This window comes from Papio anubis, chromosome 4, assembly GCF_008728515.1.
Source record: "Papio anubis isolate 15944 chromosome 4, Panubis1.0, whole genome shotgun sequence".
Lineage (NCBI taxonomy): Eukaryota > Metazoa > Chordata > Mammalia > Primates > Cercopithecidae > Papio > Papio anubis.
In genome coordinates this window covers 137,637,258-137,654,935 of record NC_044979.1, presented here as the reverse complement: position 1 = coordinate 137,654,935, position 17,678 = coordinate 137,637,258, and the positions used below count along the sequence as shown (strand labels likewise).

The following is a 17,678-nucleotide window of genomic DNA, read 5'->3' as shown; positions in this document are numbered from 1 at the left end:
CTTTGGGAGGCCAAGGTGGGTGGATCACCTGAGGTCAGGAGTTCCAGATCAGCCTGGCCAACATGGTGAAACCCCACCTCTACTAAAAATACAAAAATTAGGCCGAGCGCGATGGCTAACGCCTGTAATCCCAGCACTTTGGGAGGCCAAGGCGGGCGGATCACTTGAGGTCAGGAGTTCGAGACCAGCCTAGCCAACATGGTGAAACCCCGTCTCTATAAAAAATACAAAAAATTAGCCGGGCATGGTGGTGGGCACCTGTAGTCCCAGCTACTTGGGAGGCTGAGGCAGGAGAATGGCGTGAACCTGGGAGGCGGAGCTTGCAGTGAGCTGAGATCACGCCACTGCACTCCAGCTTGGGCGACAGAGCGAGACTCCATCTCCAAAAAAAAAAAAACAAAAAACAAATTAACCGGGTGTGGTGGCGGGTGTGTAGTCCCAGCTACTCAGGAGGCTGAGGCAGGAGGAGAATCACTTGAACCCAGGAGGCAGAAGTTGCAGTGAGCCGAGATCATGCCATTGCACTACAGCCTGGGCAACAAGAGCAAAACTTCATCTACAAAAAAAAAAAAAAAAAAAGTCACTGGGCTTCTTCATGCTCTGATCACATCTCTTGTAAAGGCTTACGCTCTCTCCGGGGTCCGGGTTGGCTGTGCCATGGAATTCTGGGTGGCCTGGTTGGGGTCTCTGGAAATGTGGCTGCAGCAGAGAACAGAGACCCTGACACGCAATTCCCCGTGCTGAGGGGCCCTTGGGGAGTCACGCCGAGGGTCCCCACGAGAAAGTTGTGGCATCCTTGGGGGCCGGAGAAGAGCCCTGTGTCTTCTGAGGGGTTCATCCTTTGTGTCCCCTGCAGACATCTGTCTGTGACCCTTGCCCTCCAGCACGTCTGTACTTTCCTGCAGCCTGTAGAAACACCTCTTATGGTTTAATATGTGTTTGCTTTGCTAAAGAATGTCAGTGTTGGCCAGGCAAGGTGGCGCACGCCTGTCATCCCAGCACTTTGGAAGGCCGAGGAGGGAAGATCACGTGGGCCTAGGGGTGCGAGACCAGCCTGGGCAACATAGCAAGACTCCATCTCTAAAAAAATTATTTTAAATTAGCCAGGCCGGGTGCAATGGCTCATGCCTGTAATCTTAGCACTTTGGGAGGCCGAGGTGGGCAGATCACTTGAGATCAGGAGTTTAAGACCAGCCTCGGCAACAACATGGTGAAACCATCTCTAGTAAAAATACAAAAAATTAGCCGGGTATGGTGGCGGGTACCTGTAATCCCAGCTACTTGGCAGGCTGAGGCAAGAGAATTGCTTGAATCCAGGAGGCAGAGGTTGCAGTGAGCCGAGATCGTGCCACTGCACTCCAGCCTGGGCGACAGAGCAAAACTCTGTCTCAAAAAATAATAAATTAATTAAATAAAAATAAATTAGCTGGGCGTGGTAGTGCATGCCTGTAGTTCCAGCTACTTGGGAGGCTGAGGCAGGAGGATTGCTTGAGCTGGGGAAGTAGAGGCTGCAGTGAACTATGATTGCGCTACTGGCCGGGCACGGTGGCTCACGCCTGTAATCTCAGCACTTTGGGAAACTGAGGTGGGTGGATCACTTGAGGTCAGGAGTTTGAGACCAGCCTGGCCAACATGGTGAAACTCTGTCCCTACTAACAATACAAAAAATTAGCTGGGCATGGTGGTGCTCACCTGTAATCCCAGCTACTTGGGAGGCTGAGGCAGGAGAATCATTTGAACCCAGGAGGCAGAGGTTGTGGTGAGCCAAGATTGTGCCACTGTACTCCAGCCTGGGCGACAGAGTGAGACCCTGTCTCTGAAAAAAAAAGAAAGAAAAAGAAAAGAATGTCAGCATGTCAGTGTCCCTCCAAGGAGTGGCTTTGGGTCAAGACAGGCCGGCTCTTCTAAATGAATGGCTCCTCGTGGCTGGGAGAGGTGGCAGCCTCTTACCCTGGCCTGAGCCTTTTGGGAGGGGCCCTGCTGGGCCTTCTCCTGCCTCCCACCTTCCTGCAGCATCTGTGCCCCTGCCCACGCAGTGCCACACTCCCCAGACTATGGAACGCATCTCCAGTGCCATCTGGGGGCCAGTTAGTGTACCTGGTCCCCAGGCAGAGTTCTTGACCTGGCAGCATCCAGGCAGGTATTAAGTGCCCAGTGATGGTGGCACGTGGGTGGGGACGGAGCCACATTCAAGTCTAGCTCTCTGATTAAGAGGATGACGGTGTTGGAATTTCCTGTTCTCTTTCTCCTAGAGTTCTTGTTCTCCCAGCTCCAGACTTTCTAGTTTCGAGGAATGAGGCAAACCATTGCTGTGGGAATAGCAGTGACCATGGGTAGGGCCATGGTGGCTGGGAGAGGAAACCTCAGGGTCACCCCAGAGCCTGTGGGGAGACGGAGGGTGAGCTGTTGTCGGAGCTGCAGAAACACCTTGAGGGGCAGCATGGGCGATGGGGAACGCCATTGCAGCCTAGAAATTCAGTTTCTGGAGGTTTAGCCTGTCTTTGAACAGTGTTTAAGAACAGAGGCCTCCAGGCCGGGCGTGGTGGCTCACATCTGTAATCACAGCACTTTGGGACACAGAGGCGGGCGGATCGCCTGAGATCAGGAGTTCGAGACCAGCCTGGCCCACGTGGTGAAACCCCATCTCTACTAAAAATACAAAAATTAGCCGGGCGTGGTGACACACCCCTGTAATCCCAGCTACCCAGGAGGCAGAGGCAGGAGAATCACTTGAGCCCGGGAGGCAGAGGATGCAGTGAGACAAGATCACGCCACTGCACTCCAGCCTGGGTAAAGAACGAGACTCTGTTGTTGTTTTTTTGTTTTTTTTTTTTGAGACGGAATCTCTCTCTGTCGCCCAGGCTGGAGTGCAGTGGCCAGATCTCAGCTCACTGCAAGCTCCGCCTCCTGGGTTTACGCCATTCTCCTGCCTCAGCCTCCCGAGTAGCTGGGACTACAGGCGCCCGCCACTTCGCATGGCTAGTTTTTTTGTATTTTTTTAGTAGAGATGGGGTTTCACCGTGTTAGCCAGGATGGTCTCCATCTCCTGACCTCGTGATCCGCCCGTCTCGGCCTCCCAAAGTGCTGGGATTACAGGTTTGAGCCACCGCTCCCGGCCAGAGACTCTGTTTAAAAAAAAAAAAAAAAAAAAAAAAAAGAACTGGGGCCTCTGCCTCAGTTTGCCCTGGAGCCAGCCGGGGCCCGTCCTAATTTGGAGCACAGTCTTCCCGGTGCCTAGACATGCCAAGGCCCCTCCCACGTGGGACACCCTCTCCGTTTAGTACCTGACCACCTGTTTCAAAACACAGGTGTTTCTGGTTTAGAAACTTGGAAGGCAGAATGTGTTTTCGCGTCTTCTAGGAGGGTTTGCTGAGGACCGGACCACGTAAGCCTGAGTGGATCCGGACTCAGCTGCAGCCCTTACCCGCCTCGTGCTGATGATCTATGCATGCAGCAGACACATCCACTGTCCTGTGTGCGGGTTTTTAAAACAGTTGCCCTGGATGAAACTGAATAAACCAGTGACGCTATTCAAAGTCTTTCTGTTCTTGGGGGGACGCTGTGGGCAGAGGGGATAAACTGCAGCCCCTGGCCCTCCCCTGGCATCTGCTGACTGGGGGACCCCCATCATGGCATAAAAACCTTCTCCTGTAGCGCCCTCTGGCCTCCTGTCACTGGTCACTGGCCAGTGTCCTCCCAGGCTGCCCCGGGAAGGGGGCGTGGACATCTGTAGAATGGAGGCAGGGTGCTCAGGTCCAGACACGCCGCCATGGGGCTCCAGTCAGCTGGGACCCCGAGAGCACAGGGTGCCTCTGCCTGCCGCTTCCCCTCCCAGACAGTCCCTCTCTTTCCAGAAACAAAGGAAGGGGCAGCCCCAGAGGGTGGCTGAGTGACAACAGAGCCCACCTGGACAGGGTCGGCTTGGAGGTCCCCCCAGTCCCTTCAGGAGAGGAGCCACTGGAGCACTGGTCGCCTTGGGACATTCTCCAGCCCCAGGTCACTGTGGGGCAGCAGGAACAGGTGGGTCCCTCCTGTGGGCTGGTGGCACTGCTGAGGAAGCACCAGACAGCTTTTTTTTTTTTTTTTAAATTCAGAGTGGCTCTGTCACCCAAGCTGGAATGCGGTGGCATGATCTTGGCTCACTGCAGCCTCCTCCCTCTGGGTTCAAACGATCTTGTGCCTCAGCCTTCCAAGTAGTTGGGATTACAGGCACACACCACCATGCTTGGCTGATTTTTGTATTTTTAGTAGAGACGGGTTTTCACCATGTTGGCCAGGCTGGTCTCGAACTCCTGACCTTGTGATCTGCCCACCTCGGCCTCCCAAAGTGCTGGGATTAGAGGTGTGAGCCACTGCGCCCAGTCTATGTTTTTAAAAATGTAGGTTTATTTTAGAGACGGTCTGGCTCTATTGCCCAGGCCAGAGCCAAAGTGCAGTGGTACAATCATAGCTCTCTGCAGGCTCCAGCTTCTGGGCACAAGCAATCCTCCCACCTCAGCCTCCCAAGTAGCTGGGACTACAGGTGCACACACCACCATGCCCAGCTAATGTTTTTTGTAGAGATGGGATCTTGCTATGTTGCTCAGTGTGGTCTTGAACTTCTGGCCTCAAGCGATCCTCCTGCCTTGGCCTCCCAAAGTGCTGGGATTACAGGTGTGAGCCACTATGCCTGGCCCGTTCTGTATTTTGTCGCCCACTGAGGTAGAGGCCCCCTTCTAGGAAAGAATTTGTTTTGTTTTGTTTTGTTTTTTCGAGACAGTCTCTCTCTATCGCCCAGGTTGGAGTACAGTGGCATGATCTCAGCTTGCTGCAACCTCCACTTCCTGGGTTCAAGCAATTCTCCTGCCTCAGCCTCCTGAAAAGCTGGGACTATAGGCATGCACCACCACCATGCCCAGTTAATTGTTGTTGTTTTTTGAGATGGAGTTTCACTCTTGTTGCCCAGGCTGGAGGGCAGTGGCACGATCTCAGCTCACTGCAACCTCTGCCTCCCAGGTTCAAACGATTCTCCTGCCTCAGCCTCTTGAGTAGCTGGGACTACAGGCATGCACCAACACGCCTGGCTTATTTTTGTATTTTTAGTAGAGATGGGGTTTCTCCATGTCGGCCAGGCTGACCAGGTCTCGAACTCCTGACCTCAGATGACTGCCTGCCTCAGCCTCCCAAAGTGCTGGGGTTATAGGTGTGAACCGCCGCACCCAGCCTCTTTTTTTTTTTTCTTTTTTTTTTTGGTATTTTTAGTAGAGACTGGGTTTCACCACATTGGCCAGGCTGGTTTCAAACTCCTGGCCTCAAGTGATCTGCTGGCCTCCGCCTCCCAAAGTGCTGGATTACAGGTATGAGCCACTGCACCAGGCCTTGTTATTATTTTTAACTCTGGCACTTCACCCTAGAGGCTGCTAGGAATCAGGTGTGCCAAGCAACTGGCACCACTCCATGGAAAGCGTTTGGGGCAGTGCCTTGGTTCTGCCAACCCTAAGAGGCCAGGCTGCCCCTTGGGCTGAGCAGTGGCCTCAGTACCAAGCCCTGGGCCAGCAAGCCCACCAGCCTTGAGACAGACTGCACTTCCGGTGGAGGCTGCCATTTCCTTAAAGGGAAAACATGCCCCACCCCTGTCAAGGGCAGGACACAAATCACTGGCATGGAGGAACCCACTCCACACCCAGCAGATCATCGACACAGACTTTTTTCTTTCTTTCTTTTTTTTTTCCAGATAGAGTCTCACTCTGTTGTCCAGGGTGGAGTGCAATGGTGCGATCTTGGCTCACTGTAACCTCCGCCTCCCGGGCTCAAGTGATTCTCCTGCCTCAGCCTCCTGAGTACCTAGGATTATAAGCACCCACCATCACGCCTGGCTAATTTTTGTATTTTTAGTAGAAACGGGGTTTTGCCATGTTGGTCAGGCTGGTCTTGAACTCCTGACCTCAAGTGATCCTCCTGCCTCAGCCTCCCAAAGTCCTAGGATTATAGGCATGAGCCACCTCACCCAGCCCAAGACTTTTTGCCTCAGATGCTGCAGAGCCCTGGTGGGGCCCAGGAGGGCAAGGCCCAGACAGGAGCCGAAACCCATGTAGAACCTGACAACCTATAGCTCACACCTGTAATCCCAACACTTTGGGAGGCTGAGGTGGGCGGATCGCTTGAGCCAAGGAGTTCGAGACCAGCCTGGGCAACATCTCGAGACCCTGACTCTACAAAAATACAAGAATTACCCGGGCTTGGTGGTGTGTGCTTGTAGTCCCAGCTACTGGGGAGGCTGAGGTGGGAGAATCATCTGAGCCCAGGGAGGTCGAGGTCTGCTGAGGTAAGCGTGCTGACGGATGCGGAAACTGCCACCCCAAACACAGGTAAGCAGACTTTACCCTGCAGGCGGTGGCTCCTGGGGCCCAGCCCTGCAGAAACACATGGGGCAGGCTGGGCGGAGGGGCTCACGCCCATTATTCCCAGCGCTTTGGGAGGCTGAGGCAGGCGGATCGCTTTTGAGCCCAGGAGTTTGAGACCAGCCTGGGCAACATAGCAAGACTCTATCTCCACTGAAAATCAAAACAAAACAAGACAACTAGCTGGGGATGGTGGCACACGCCTGTAGTTCCAGCTACTGGAGAGGCAGAGGGGGAGGATCACTTGAGCCCAGGAGGTCGAGGCTGCAGCGAGCCATGATTGCACCACTGCACTCCAGCCTGGGCAACAGAGCAAGACCCTGCCTCTGCACCCCCACCCCCCCCACAAAAAAAAAGAAAGAAAAAGGAAATATACAAGGCTACGGGGTAGTGTACGGGGGCCAGGCTGTGGCAGAAGCCTCCCAGCATGGCCTTCTCCAGCCCCATCCTCATTGGGTAAGGTGTTGCTGTGGATCTGTGTGTTGCAGCTTCAAGGACAGACCCAACTCGGATGTCACCAACTTACCAGGTAATGGAGTTTCCTAAAGTGTGCTCTGCTGGAAGGGTGAGCACGGAGGGGGCCCGGGGAGGGAGGTTTCCTGCTCTACAGCATCCCCAAGCCTCACCAGGCCTCTCCCCTTCAAGTCTCTATGTGCATCGTTCTCCAGATGTCCCTCCCCATTGCTGGAGCATCGTGCAGCGGCCAGCCCAGCCTGCCAGGGGCAGAGACCCTGCACTGGTCCCCGGGCTGGCTTATCTGCTCCAGTGCAGGGATGATCAGCTGGAACTCTGACCCCACTCACATCTGGATACGCAGTGAGAGGCCCGTTGCGGCTGTGACACCGGGAGGAAGCCGGAAGGAAGCAGGGCTCCATGCTCTTGCTCCAAGTGAGCCGACCAGGGAGCCAAAGTCAAGGTGGCCTGGGAGCCACATCCACCCACCTGGCCCTGGGCTCTCACAGCCACTAGAAACCCAGCAGCCTCTCCCCTGGGTCTGTGCGGGGCTCTTCAGCCCTCCTGGGGGCTCAGTGGCTGGGATGCTGCTTTATAGACAGTGCATGGCTCCGCCACCTGACAGCTCCCAGAGGGTTCTGGGGGTGACTGTAAAGAGCGGTGCTGGCCCCGAACCTTTCCTATTCCCCTGGATTTAGTTTCCAGTAAGTGGTGGGGAACTGAACATTTTGTCCCGTAGTGGTGGGAGAGAGGGCTGGCCACATGGGTCCAGGCCACCCCTCAGCCTCCACAGCCTGCCTCTCGCCCGGCCACAGGGACAGCAGAGCAGCTCCCCCATCCAGGTAAGCCCCCCGCCCCCCACACAGCCCCATCACAAGGGAATAGCCGCCTGGTGTCGTGGGAGGTGAGGAGCTTTTTTTCCCCTTTTATTTATTTGAGGGACAGGGTCTTGCTCTGTTGCCGAGTAAGTGCAGTGGTATGATCATGAGCTCACTGCAGCCTTGACCTCGTGGTAAAGTCATCCTTCTGCCTCAGCCTCTCTTACAGGTGTGCGTCACCACGCCCAGACACCCAGCTAATGTTTGTACTTTTTATAGAGATGGGGTCTCACTATGTTGCCCAGGCTGGCCTCAGGCGATCCTCCCACCTCAGCCCCCCAAAGTACTTGGATTACAGGTGTGAGCCACTGCACCTGGCCGGGAGCTTTACTTTTTCCCACATGTTAACAGCATTATGGGGCTGGGAGGAGGCTCTCAGATTTCCCTGCCCTCCTCACATCCTCAATCCCCCGGGGTGTGGGGGTGTCAAGCATGAGTCAGGCTGAGCCTGACTCTGAAGCTATTACCAGCTCTTTAAACTTCAAATCTTCAACCAACTCTGTTCTCTAATCCAACACATTCCCCAAATGAAGGGGCTGGACGGTGAGATATCAGGAAACCCCATGAAAATAGATGCATAATAAAGGTGAAAATCATTTAAAATGTTCCCTTCTTTTTTTTTGAAACACTCTTGCTCTGTCGCCCAGGCTGGAGTGCAGTGGCACAATCTTGGCTCACTGTAACCTCCACCTCCCGGGTTCAGATTCTCCCACCTTAGCCTCCCGAGTAGCTGGGACTACAGGTGCGAGTCACCACACCCGGCTAATTTTTGTATTTTTTGTAGAGACCGGTTTTCACCATGTTGGCCAGGCTGGTCTCGAACTCCTGACCTCAAGCGATCCACCCACCTCAGCCTCCCAAAGTGTTAGGATTACAGGCGTGAGCCACCGTGCCCGGCCCCCAATATTTTTTAAGCTCAAATGATCCCACGTCCCCAAGACTGTGACAAATTCAATAACCAAAACAAGCATGGCCACGGTCCAGGTGGAAGGGGGCTGCCCCAAGGTGCGTTCCCATCAAAACCCGCTCCCAGGTGCGGCTCACACCACTCACAGCATGTCACCCATCTTCTCTTGAAACCCCGTGAGTTGCGGGAGGCCCTGTCCTGTGCTTCCCGTTTCAATCCCAGGATCAGTCAAGTCTGGAGCCAGGGAGGCGGCTCACACGGGTCTTCCCTGGAAGGAGAAGGCAATTCGCAGCAGTTCCTGGCCCAGCTCTTGCTGCCCGCCTCCGGGGCCGAACTCGGCCGACAGCTCCCGGAAAGTGACGCAGACGCGGCGGGCCTCAATGTGTCTGCGGTGGATGGCGTGCTTCCACTGGTGCCTTGCGGCCCCCGTGAGGACCAGCAGGGAGCGGGCGGGTAAGGGGATGGCCACCTCCACCTCCTGGCATAGCACCGACCGGCTGGGTGCTATCACGCTGTCCACCAAGGCCTCCGGGGCAGCCGACGGGGCCGAGCAGAGGAGCAGGCTCCCGGGTGCCTCCCGACACATGGACAGCACGGTGGGGGACAGGAGGTTGAGGCTGACCAGCCGCTCCCCCCACAGCCAGGCGTCGTCCAGGTGGGGGTCGATGGCAGAGCCGCGCTCGGGGCAGTAGTCCAGGTTGCACTGCTCGACGGGCCGGAAGCCCTCCAGCCCCGGGTAGAGGCTCATCCTCCGCACCACCTCCCGGCTGAAGCTGGGGAGGCCGCAGAAGCCCTCGGTCTTTAGCTTCTGTTTCCGAAAGTTGACTTTGGGGCCATAGTCCTGACGGATGAAGACAAAAAGAACATGAGATGTCTGACTTTATGAAGATGTCTACCACAGACTAGGTCCGAAGAATTCAATCACAGTGACCAAGGCAAGCAAAAGCCTCCTGGCTTCATGGAGGTGAAGCAGGAGGAGGCAGACTCAAGGAGACAGAAGTGACAGCAAATGGCCGGGCGTGGTGGTGCATGCCTGTAATCCCAGCGCTTTGGAAGGCTGAGGCGGAAGGAGCTCTTGAGGCCGGGAGTTCGAGACCAATCCTCTCTACAAGAAATTTAAAAATTAGGCTGGGTATGGTGGCTCCCGCCTATCATCCCAACACTTTGGGAGGCCCAGGCCGGTGGATCGTTTGAGCCCAGGAGTTCGAGACCAGCCTGGGCAACATAGCAAAACTCCGTCTCTAGTGAAAAAAACAAAAATTAGACAGATGTGGTGGCACAGGCCTTAGTCCCAGCTACTTAGGAGGCTGAGGTGAGAGGACTGTTGGAGCTCAGGAGGTTGAGGCTGTGGTGAGTGGAGACTGAGCCACTGTACTCCAGCTTGGGAGACAGAATGAGACACCCTGTCTCAAAATAATAATAATAATAATTAGCTGGGCTTGGTGGCATATGCCTTAGTTTCAGCTACTCAGGAGGCTGAGGTAGGAGGATCACTAGCGCCTGGGAGGTCAAGGCTGCGGTGAGCCAAGATCGCACCACTGCACTCCGGTCTGGGCGACAGAGCAAGACCCTGTCTCAAAAAAAAAAAAAAAAAAAAAAAAAAAAACAACCACGAATAACCTGTACACAAATGTTCACAACAGCCAAAAACTGACAACACCAATGTCCATTGACAGATGAATGAGGAAATGAAATGTACAAACATCCAACAGGATGTCACAAAAGAATGGGGCCGGGAGCGGTGACTCACGCCTGTAATCCCAGCACTTTGGGAGGCCAAGGCGGGCGGATCACTTGAGGTCAGGAGTTCGAGACCAGCCTGGTCAACATGGTGAAACACCGTCTCCACTAACAATACAAGAATTAGCCGGGCGTGGTGATGGGCACCTGTAGTCCCAGCTACTTGGGAGGCTGAGCCAGAAGAATGGCTTGAACCTGGGAGGCAGAGGTTGCAATGAGCTCAGGTCATGCTACTGTACTCCAGCCTGGGTGGCAGAGCGAGACTCTGTCTCAAAAAAAAAAAAAAGCTACAATGAAGGCTGAGGGGGCACCCAGGGATGTTGACTGTCCCAGTGGCCATACATGGAGGCTGGGGAGGGAGGAATGGGGGTGAGGGGGTGAGGGGACGTGAGGAGGCGGGGTCACTCCAGCCTCCAGTAGAGTTTGGACACAGGTAGGGAAGGGGTGAGTTGGAGGGAACAGCGGGCCCGGGGAAGGGGAAGCGTGTGAGGAGACAGGACACTGATGGTGACAATGGGAGGTGGGGGCGCCTGCAGCTTGGGAGAATGGGGTGCCCTCGCCACCACCATTGGGGTGCAGAGAGGGGCAGAGAGCCCAGCAGCACATATCACGGGGAGAGGGGTACCCGGGTGCACCTCTGCCCATCAGACACACGTCCTGCAGCACACAGGCTGCAGACGGCCCCAGGGTCTGGGGAAGTCGCCCACTACTAACCCTGGAGGTTTGTGGGGTATGGCTGCCGAGGAAGGGGAGGGTCCCCAGCAGTAGGGCTGCCCCCTCAGCGCAGCCCAGCCCTCCCCATGGGCTCAGGGCCAGCCTACCTGCTTCCTCCGTCCAGACTGGGAGAGCTTCCAGGGGTCACGGTCCATGAGCCGCACCAACTCGGCTTCTTCCTCCTGGGTCACAAAGTCCTCGATCAGCATCACTCCTGGGAAGGGGAAGGCCCAGCCCTCAAAGTCAGATTCCTCTGCACCCACGGCCCAGCCGGTGTCGGAGCAGTAAATGAAACGGTATGTTTTCTGCAAAAGAAACACAGGTCCACAGGCTGGGCAACAGAGCGAGACCCCGTCCCTACGAAAAGTTAAAATAGGCCGGACGCGGTGGCTCACGCCTGTAATCCCAGCACTTTGGGAGGCCGAGGTGGGTGGATCACCTGAGGTCAGGAGTTCAAGACCAGCCTGGCCAACATGGTGAAACCCCATCTCTGCTAAAAATACAAAAATTAGCCAGGCGTGGTGGCAGGTGCCTGTAATCCCAGCTACTCAGGAGGCTGAGGCTGGAGAATTGCTTAAACCTGGAAGGCAGAGGTTGCAGAGAGCCAAGATGGCACCACTGCACTCCAGCCTGGGCGACAGAGTGAGACTCAAAAAAAAAAAAAATTTAAATAAAAGTTAGCCAGGTGTGGCAGAGCTACTCAGGAGGTTGAGCAGGAGGATCATTTGAGCCCAAGAGGTTGAGGCTGCAGCGAGCCATGGTTGTGCTACTGCACTCCAGCCTGGACAACAAAGGAAGACCCTGACTCAAAAAAAAAAAAAAAAAGGAAAGACGCGTCCTGGAGCCATGGCAGCCCCGGCACTTGTGTGCCCTCAGGAGACCCTCTGATGGCTGATTCCTCCTCTCAGGCCACCGTAGAAGGCAGCTGGAGTCTAGGGGGAGGTGCAGGCAGAGCCTCTGCCCCAGGCTGACCGGACGGCCTGCAGCCCTCTGGAGTTAACATGATTTGATTGGTTTCCTTTCTCACTTTCCTCCCCTGTAAAAGAGAAGGGTTTGTACAATGCGTTTTTCCTTCTCCATTTTACAAAGGAGGCTCAGCAAAGTTGGGGAACCAACCCGAGGCTGGACAGCACCTCCTGCACTCCCATCTCCATGGCTGCTTCCAGGAAGACCCAAACTGCCTATCATGAATCTATGGACCCTCATCTCTTTAGGTCTTTGCTGACGCCACCCCGGTACCCCAGGGGCTGCCCGTGCCTATCACCAGCCTGAGGGTCACCGAGGAGGGCAGCCTCCTTCCCTATAGAGCTGAGCATTCAGCTGAGCTCCTCGGCGCCCCAGCCTCCCTCCTCTTCACTCTTGTCCTCAGGGCACTTTTCCAGACCCAGCATCACCCCTCAATCCTTATACCCTGGGCTGTCACTCAACTCCCACCCCATGTCCCTCTCTGCTCTGCCACCATCCCTGAGGCCTGGCGGTACTCTCAGGGCTCCCCTATGCTAAAGAAAGTCTGGAAACCAAGACGGGTGCGTTGGCTCACACCTGTAATCCCAGCACTTTGGGAGGCCAAGGTGGACAGATCACCTGGGGTCAGGAGTTCGAGATCAGCCTGGCCAACATGGTGAAACCCCATCTCTACTAAAAATACAAAAGTTAGCTGGGCGTCGTGATGCATGCCTGTAATCCCAGCTACTCGGGAGGCTGAGGCAGGAGAATCCCTTGAACCCAGGAGGCGGAGATTGCAGTGAGCTGAGATTGCACCACTGCACTCCAGCCTGGGTGACACAGCCTGTCTCAAAAAAGAAAAAAAAAAAGTCTAGAAACTACTCCTGGCCTAGTCTCCTCCCAAGCCACGGCTCCTCCTCCTCCTCCTCTCCTGTCACCACCATTCCTGTACCTGCAGCCTCCCATCCCCCAACTCTCCCGGGGCCTCCACCTCTCTCAACTGTCTCTTTTCTGCCTTCTGTGCAGCCATCCTTGACCCTGACCCCAAGTCACGCTGCCAGTGACTACTTCTTAAATCTCTCCCTTGGCTTCCGCTACCCCTTCCTGTCCACCTGTCTTCATTAAAAATAGTTAGTTAATGGCCAGACGCGATGGCTCACACCTGTAATCCCAGCCTTTTGGGAGGCCAAGGCGGGAGAATCACTTGAGCCCAGGAGTTTGAGACTCGCCTTAGCAACACAGAGAGATCACATCTCAATAAAGAAATAATAAATTCTGGCCAGGTGTGGTAGCTCACACCTGTCATCTCAGTTCTTTTGGAGGCTGATGCAGATGAATTACTTGAGTACAGGAGTTCGAGACCAGCCTGGCCAACATGACAAAGCCCTGTCTCTACTGAAATAAAAAAAAGTAGCTGGGTGTGGTGGCGCTCCTATAGTTCCAGCTACTCAAGAGGCTGAGGCAGGAGAATCGCTTGAGCTGGAAGATGGAGGTTGTAGTGAGCCGAGATCGCGCTAGCGGACACCAGCCTGGGCAACCTCATCTTGAAAATAATAATAAAACATATTTTTATTTTCTTTTTTGAGATGGAGTCTCGCTCTGTCACCAAGACTGGAGTGCAGTGGCACGATCTTGGCTCACTGCAACCTCTGCCTCCTGGGTTCAAGCGACTCTCCTGCCTGAGCCTCCCAAGTAGCTGGGACTACAGGCACGTGCCACCACGCCCAGCTAATTTTTTCTTGTATTTTAGTAAAGACGGGGTTTCACCATGTTGACCAGGATGATCTTGAACTCCTGACCTTGTGATTCTCCCGCCTCGGCCTCCCAAAGTGCTGCAATTACAGGCCTAAACCACCGAGCCCGGTCAATAATAAATTTTTAAAAAAGAGTTTCGCCAATGAAATATTTGCATCCATGGCACTAAACATTTTACATGGATTATCTAGTTTCATCCCTAGGACAGCCCCAAGAGGAAGGTACCATAACTATCATGGGCAGGAGGTGTAGACATGCGGAGGTTCTGGCCAGAGTCACCCAGTGAGGACCTCGGAGGCCACCAGACCTCAGCCCTGGGCTCTGTGGCCCGTCTCCTCTTCCTCTCCCATCTCCAGGCTCCTCACACCCTGGGCTGCCACTCACTGTGGGCCGCTGTCTTTCTCTGTTCTTCCCTCCAGGGACCTCAGCCCCTTCTAATGCTTTACTTCCAGCTCAGACACCTCCTGAGATCGGCACTATCTCCTCCCGCTCCTGGGGCCCTCCCATGGGAAACATGAAAATTGGGAGTCCCCCGTGTGTCGACTGAGCAGGCTGGACTTGTCCCAAAGGCCATGGAGCGCTCTTGAAGGGTTTTAAAGGAGTGACGAGGTCAAATGTGAATTTTAGAACGATCTGGAGAGGGGGAGGGGCAGCTATGAAGGGGTGGAGGCTGGAAAGTCAGTGAGGAACTGCCCCAGTGCCCTGAGATCCTGGACACCTCATTTTCCTTGTTCCACATCCATCGTGTTGGGAAGGTGTTACCTCCACATGGCCACTGGCGCAGGTCAGACTTTCTGCAATTTCTTTTCTTTTCTTTTCTTTTTTTTTTTTGTTTGAGGCAGGGTCTTACTCTGCCACTCAGGCTGGAGTGTAGTGGCGCTCACAGCTCGCTGCAGCCTTGACCTCCTGGGCTCAGGCAATTCCCCCACCTCAGCCTTCCACGTAACTGGGACTACAAGCACACGCCACCGCACCTAGCTACTTTTTAAATTTTTTGTAGAGGCAAGGTCTTGCTATGTTGTCCAAGCTGGTCTCAAACTCCTGGACTCAGGCGATCCTCCTGCCTCAGCCTCCCAAAGGGCTGGGATTCTAGGCATGAGCCACCGCACCTGGCCCCTTCCACAAATTAAAACTCTTAAGTTCATTCATATTGTTGCACAGCCGTTACCACCATTCAGAACTTTTTCATCTTGCAAAACTGAAACTCTTTCCCCATTAAACAACAGATCCCCATCTCCGCTTCCTGAGCCCCTGGCAACAACCCTTCTACTTTCTGTCCTTGTGACTACCCTACATAGCTCACACAACAGGAATCCTGCAGTATTTGTCTTCTGTGACTGCTTCCTTAACTTAGCCTCATGTCCTCAAGGTTCATCCATGCTGTAACATATGTCAAAATGTCCTTTTTTTTTTGAGACAGGGTCTCGCTATGTTGCCAGAGTGCAGCAGTGGCATGATCATAGCTCACTGCAGCCTTGACCTCCCAGACTCCTGGGTAGCTGGGACCACAGGTGCGTATCACCATGCATGGCTAATTCTGTGTAGAGGTGGGGTTTCACCATGTTGCCCATGCTGGTCTCAAATTCCTGGGCTCAGGCGATCCACCTGCTTCGGTCTCCCAAAGTGCTGGAATTATAGGCGTGAGCCACTGTGCCTGGCCTGTCCTTCCTTTTTAAGGCTGAATAGTATTCCACTGTGTGTATACACCACGTTTTCTGGATCAGTTCATCTCTTTTTTTTTTTGAGATGGAGTCTCGCTCTGTCGCCCAGACTGGAGTGCAGTGGCCGGATCTCAGCTCACTGCAAGCTCCGCCTCCCGGGTTTACGCCATTCTCCCGCCTCAGCCTCCCAAGTAGCTGGGACCACAGGCGCCCGCCACCTCGCCCGGCTAGTTTTTTGTATTTTTAGTAGAGACGGGGTTTCACCGTATTAGCCAGGATTGTCTCGATCTCCTGACCTCGTGATCCACCCGTCTCGGCCTCCCAAAGTGCTGGGATTACAGGCTTGAGCCACCGCGCCCGGCCAAGTTCATCTCTTTTTTGTTTTTTGAGACGGAGTCTCGCTCTGTTGCCCAGGCTGGAGTGCAGTGGCGGGATCTCGGCTCACTGCAAGATCCGCCTCCTGGGTTCACGCCATTCTCCTGCCTCAGCCTCCCGAGTAGCTGGGACTACAGGCGCCCGCCACCTCGCCCGGCTAGTTTTTTGTGTTTTTTTTAGTAGAGACGGGGTTTCACCGTGTTAGCCAGGATGGACTCGATCTCCTGACCTCGTGATCCGCCCGTCTCGGCCTCCCAAAGTGCTAGGATTACAGGCTTGAGCCACCGCGCCCGGCCTTTTTTTTTTTTTTTTTTTTGAGGAGTCTTGCCCTGTCACCCGAACTGGAGTGCAGTGATGCGATCTCGGCTCACTGCAACCTCTGCCTCCTGGGTTCAAGTGATTCTCCTGCCTCAGCCTCCCATGTAGCTGGGATTACAGATGTGCCTCACTAAGCCCGACAAGTTTTTGTAATTTTAGTAGAGGCAGGGTTTCGCCATGTTAGCCAGGCAGGTCTTAAACTCCTGACCTCAGGTGATCTGCCCACCTCAGCCTCCCAAAGTGCTGGGATAACAGGCAAGAGCCACGACACCCAGCCCAACTCATTTCTTGATAGATACTTGGTTTGCTTCCATCTTTGGGCTGTCGTGAATAATGCTGCTATGAACATTGGTATGCAAATATCTCTTCCAGACCCTGCTTTTAATTCCTTTGGATATATACCCAGAAGCAGGACTGCGGATCATGGGTAATTCTATGTTTAATTCATGAGGCATGCCATACGGATTCCACAGGACCTTGGGCACTTCTACTATGGATGATGGGGCAGTTTCTTCACTGGCTTCCCAGCCTCCACAACTTCATATCTGCCCCTTCCCTTCCCAGGATCTTTCTAAAATGCACATTTGACTTCACTCCTTTAAAACCCTTCAAGAGCTTTCCATGGCCTTTGGGACAAGACCAGCCTGCTCAGCTGATGCACAGGGAACCATCTGTGGTCAGACACCACCCGCCCCCCCGTTGCCCCCACCAACCTCTCCGGCCTCATCTCTCTCACCTGAGCCATCACCACTCCACCTTCCTACCCCACGCAGTTTTCTGGGCTGGAATGCCCTTGCAACCAACCACAATCCTTCCATGATCCTTCCATGCCAGCCCAAAAAGCTGAGTTCTTTTTCTTCTTTTATTTATTTTCTTTTCGTGAGACAGGGTCTCGCTCTGTCGCCCAGGCTGAAGTGAGGTGGCTCAATCATAGCTCACTGCAGCCTCCAACTCCTGGGTTGCAGCGATCCTTGAGTTCCTCTTCATTAGTTAACTGGAATTCACTGTCTCCTTGCCCATTGCAGTCCACAGCCTTCAGGCACCGCTGGACTGGTATTCAGCACCCTCGATCGACCCTTTCCGTGTCATCTCCTCGCGGGCCTGTGAAGCTCCCAGCGCCAGACCCGAGAGGCTACGTCGAGGTTTGCAGGCAGATCCCCCCAGAGTCCCCGAGGTTACCTGTGATCGCACCCACCCACATTCCAGCCCCTTCCCCACTCCCAAGCCCGCTCCTTAAAGCCCTCATCTCCTCAGCCCACATCGCTCCTACCGCAAGGGTCCCTCACAGGCTTTGATCCCGGCCCGTATCATGGCCAAGCTGGGCCTCAGTTTCCCCAGATGCAGAGCGACGTCTGTGGACGAGGCCCCTATCCCTTACCGCTGGGGGCAGTTCCCAGGGCGGGTCGCCGCCACGCTGCCGCTCGCAGATCAGACAGGTCCGGATGCCCTTACAACCACATTCCCGAAGGACCTCGGGGGTCTCGGCGGCGGCAGCCGCCATCGCGCCGTCCGGGTGGCCAGTGCGCAGGCGCGGCCGTGGGGGCCGCTGGGA

At 54.7% G+C, this 17,678-nt stretch overlaps 1 protein-coding gene and 1 long non-coding RNA gene across 3 annotated transcripts; one reads left to right on the top strand and one right to left on the bottom strand.

Annotated features, from left to right (window-relative positions):
* The first annotated feature begins 3,095 nt into the window (after positions 1-3,095).
* Positions 3,096-8,314, top strand: LOC116274553. Its single transcript, XR_004183307.1, has 2 exons — positions 3,096-4,020; positions 6,869-8,314. It is a non-coding gene; the product is annotated as an uncharacterized LOC116274553 (long non-coding RNA).
* On the bottom strand, positions 8,011-17,669 carry ALKBH4 (alkB homolog 4, lysine demethylase). 2 transcript variants are annotated; one of them, XM_003895836.5, is made up of 3 exons: positions 17,505-17,669; positions 11,180-11,377; positions 8,011-9,459 (listed from the first exon to the last, which is right to left on the bottom strand). In XM_003895836.5, exons 1-3 carry the CDS (start codon positions 17,625-17,627, stop codon positions 8,872-8,874), a joined length of 909 nt encoding a protein of 302 aa, XP_003895885.2. In that variant the 5' UTR covers positions 17,628-17,669; the 3' UTR covers positions 8,011-8,871. The 2 variants fall into 2 exon arrangements, with proteins under 2 accessions (XP_003895885.2, XP_009201047.1); XM_009202783.2 differs by lacking the exon at positions 17,505-17,669 and adding an exon at positions 16,863-17,498 and having other exon boundaries at positions 8,025-9,459; positions 11,180-11,286.
* Between the last annotated feature and the right edge of the window lie 9 nt (positions 17,670-17,678).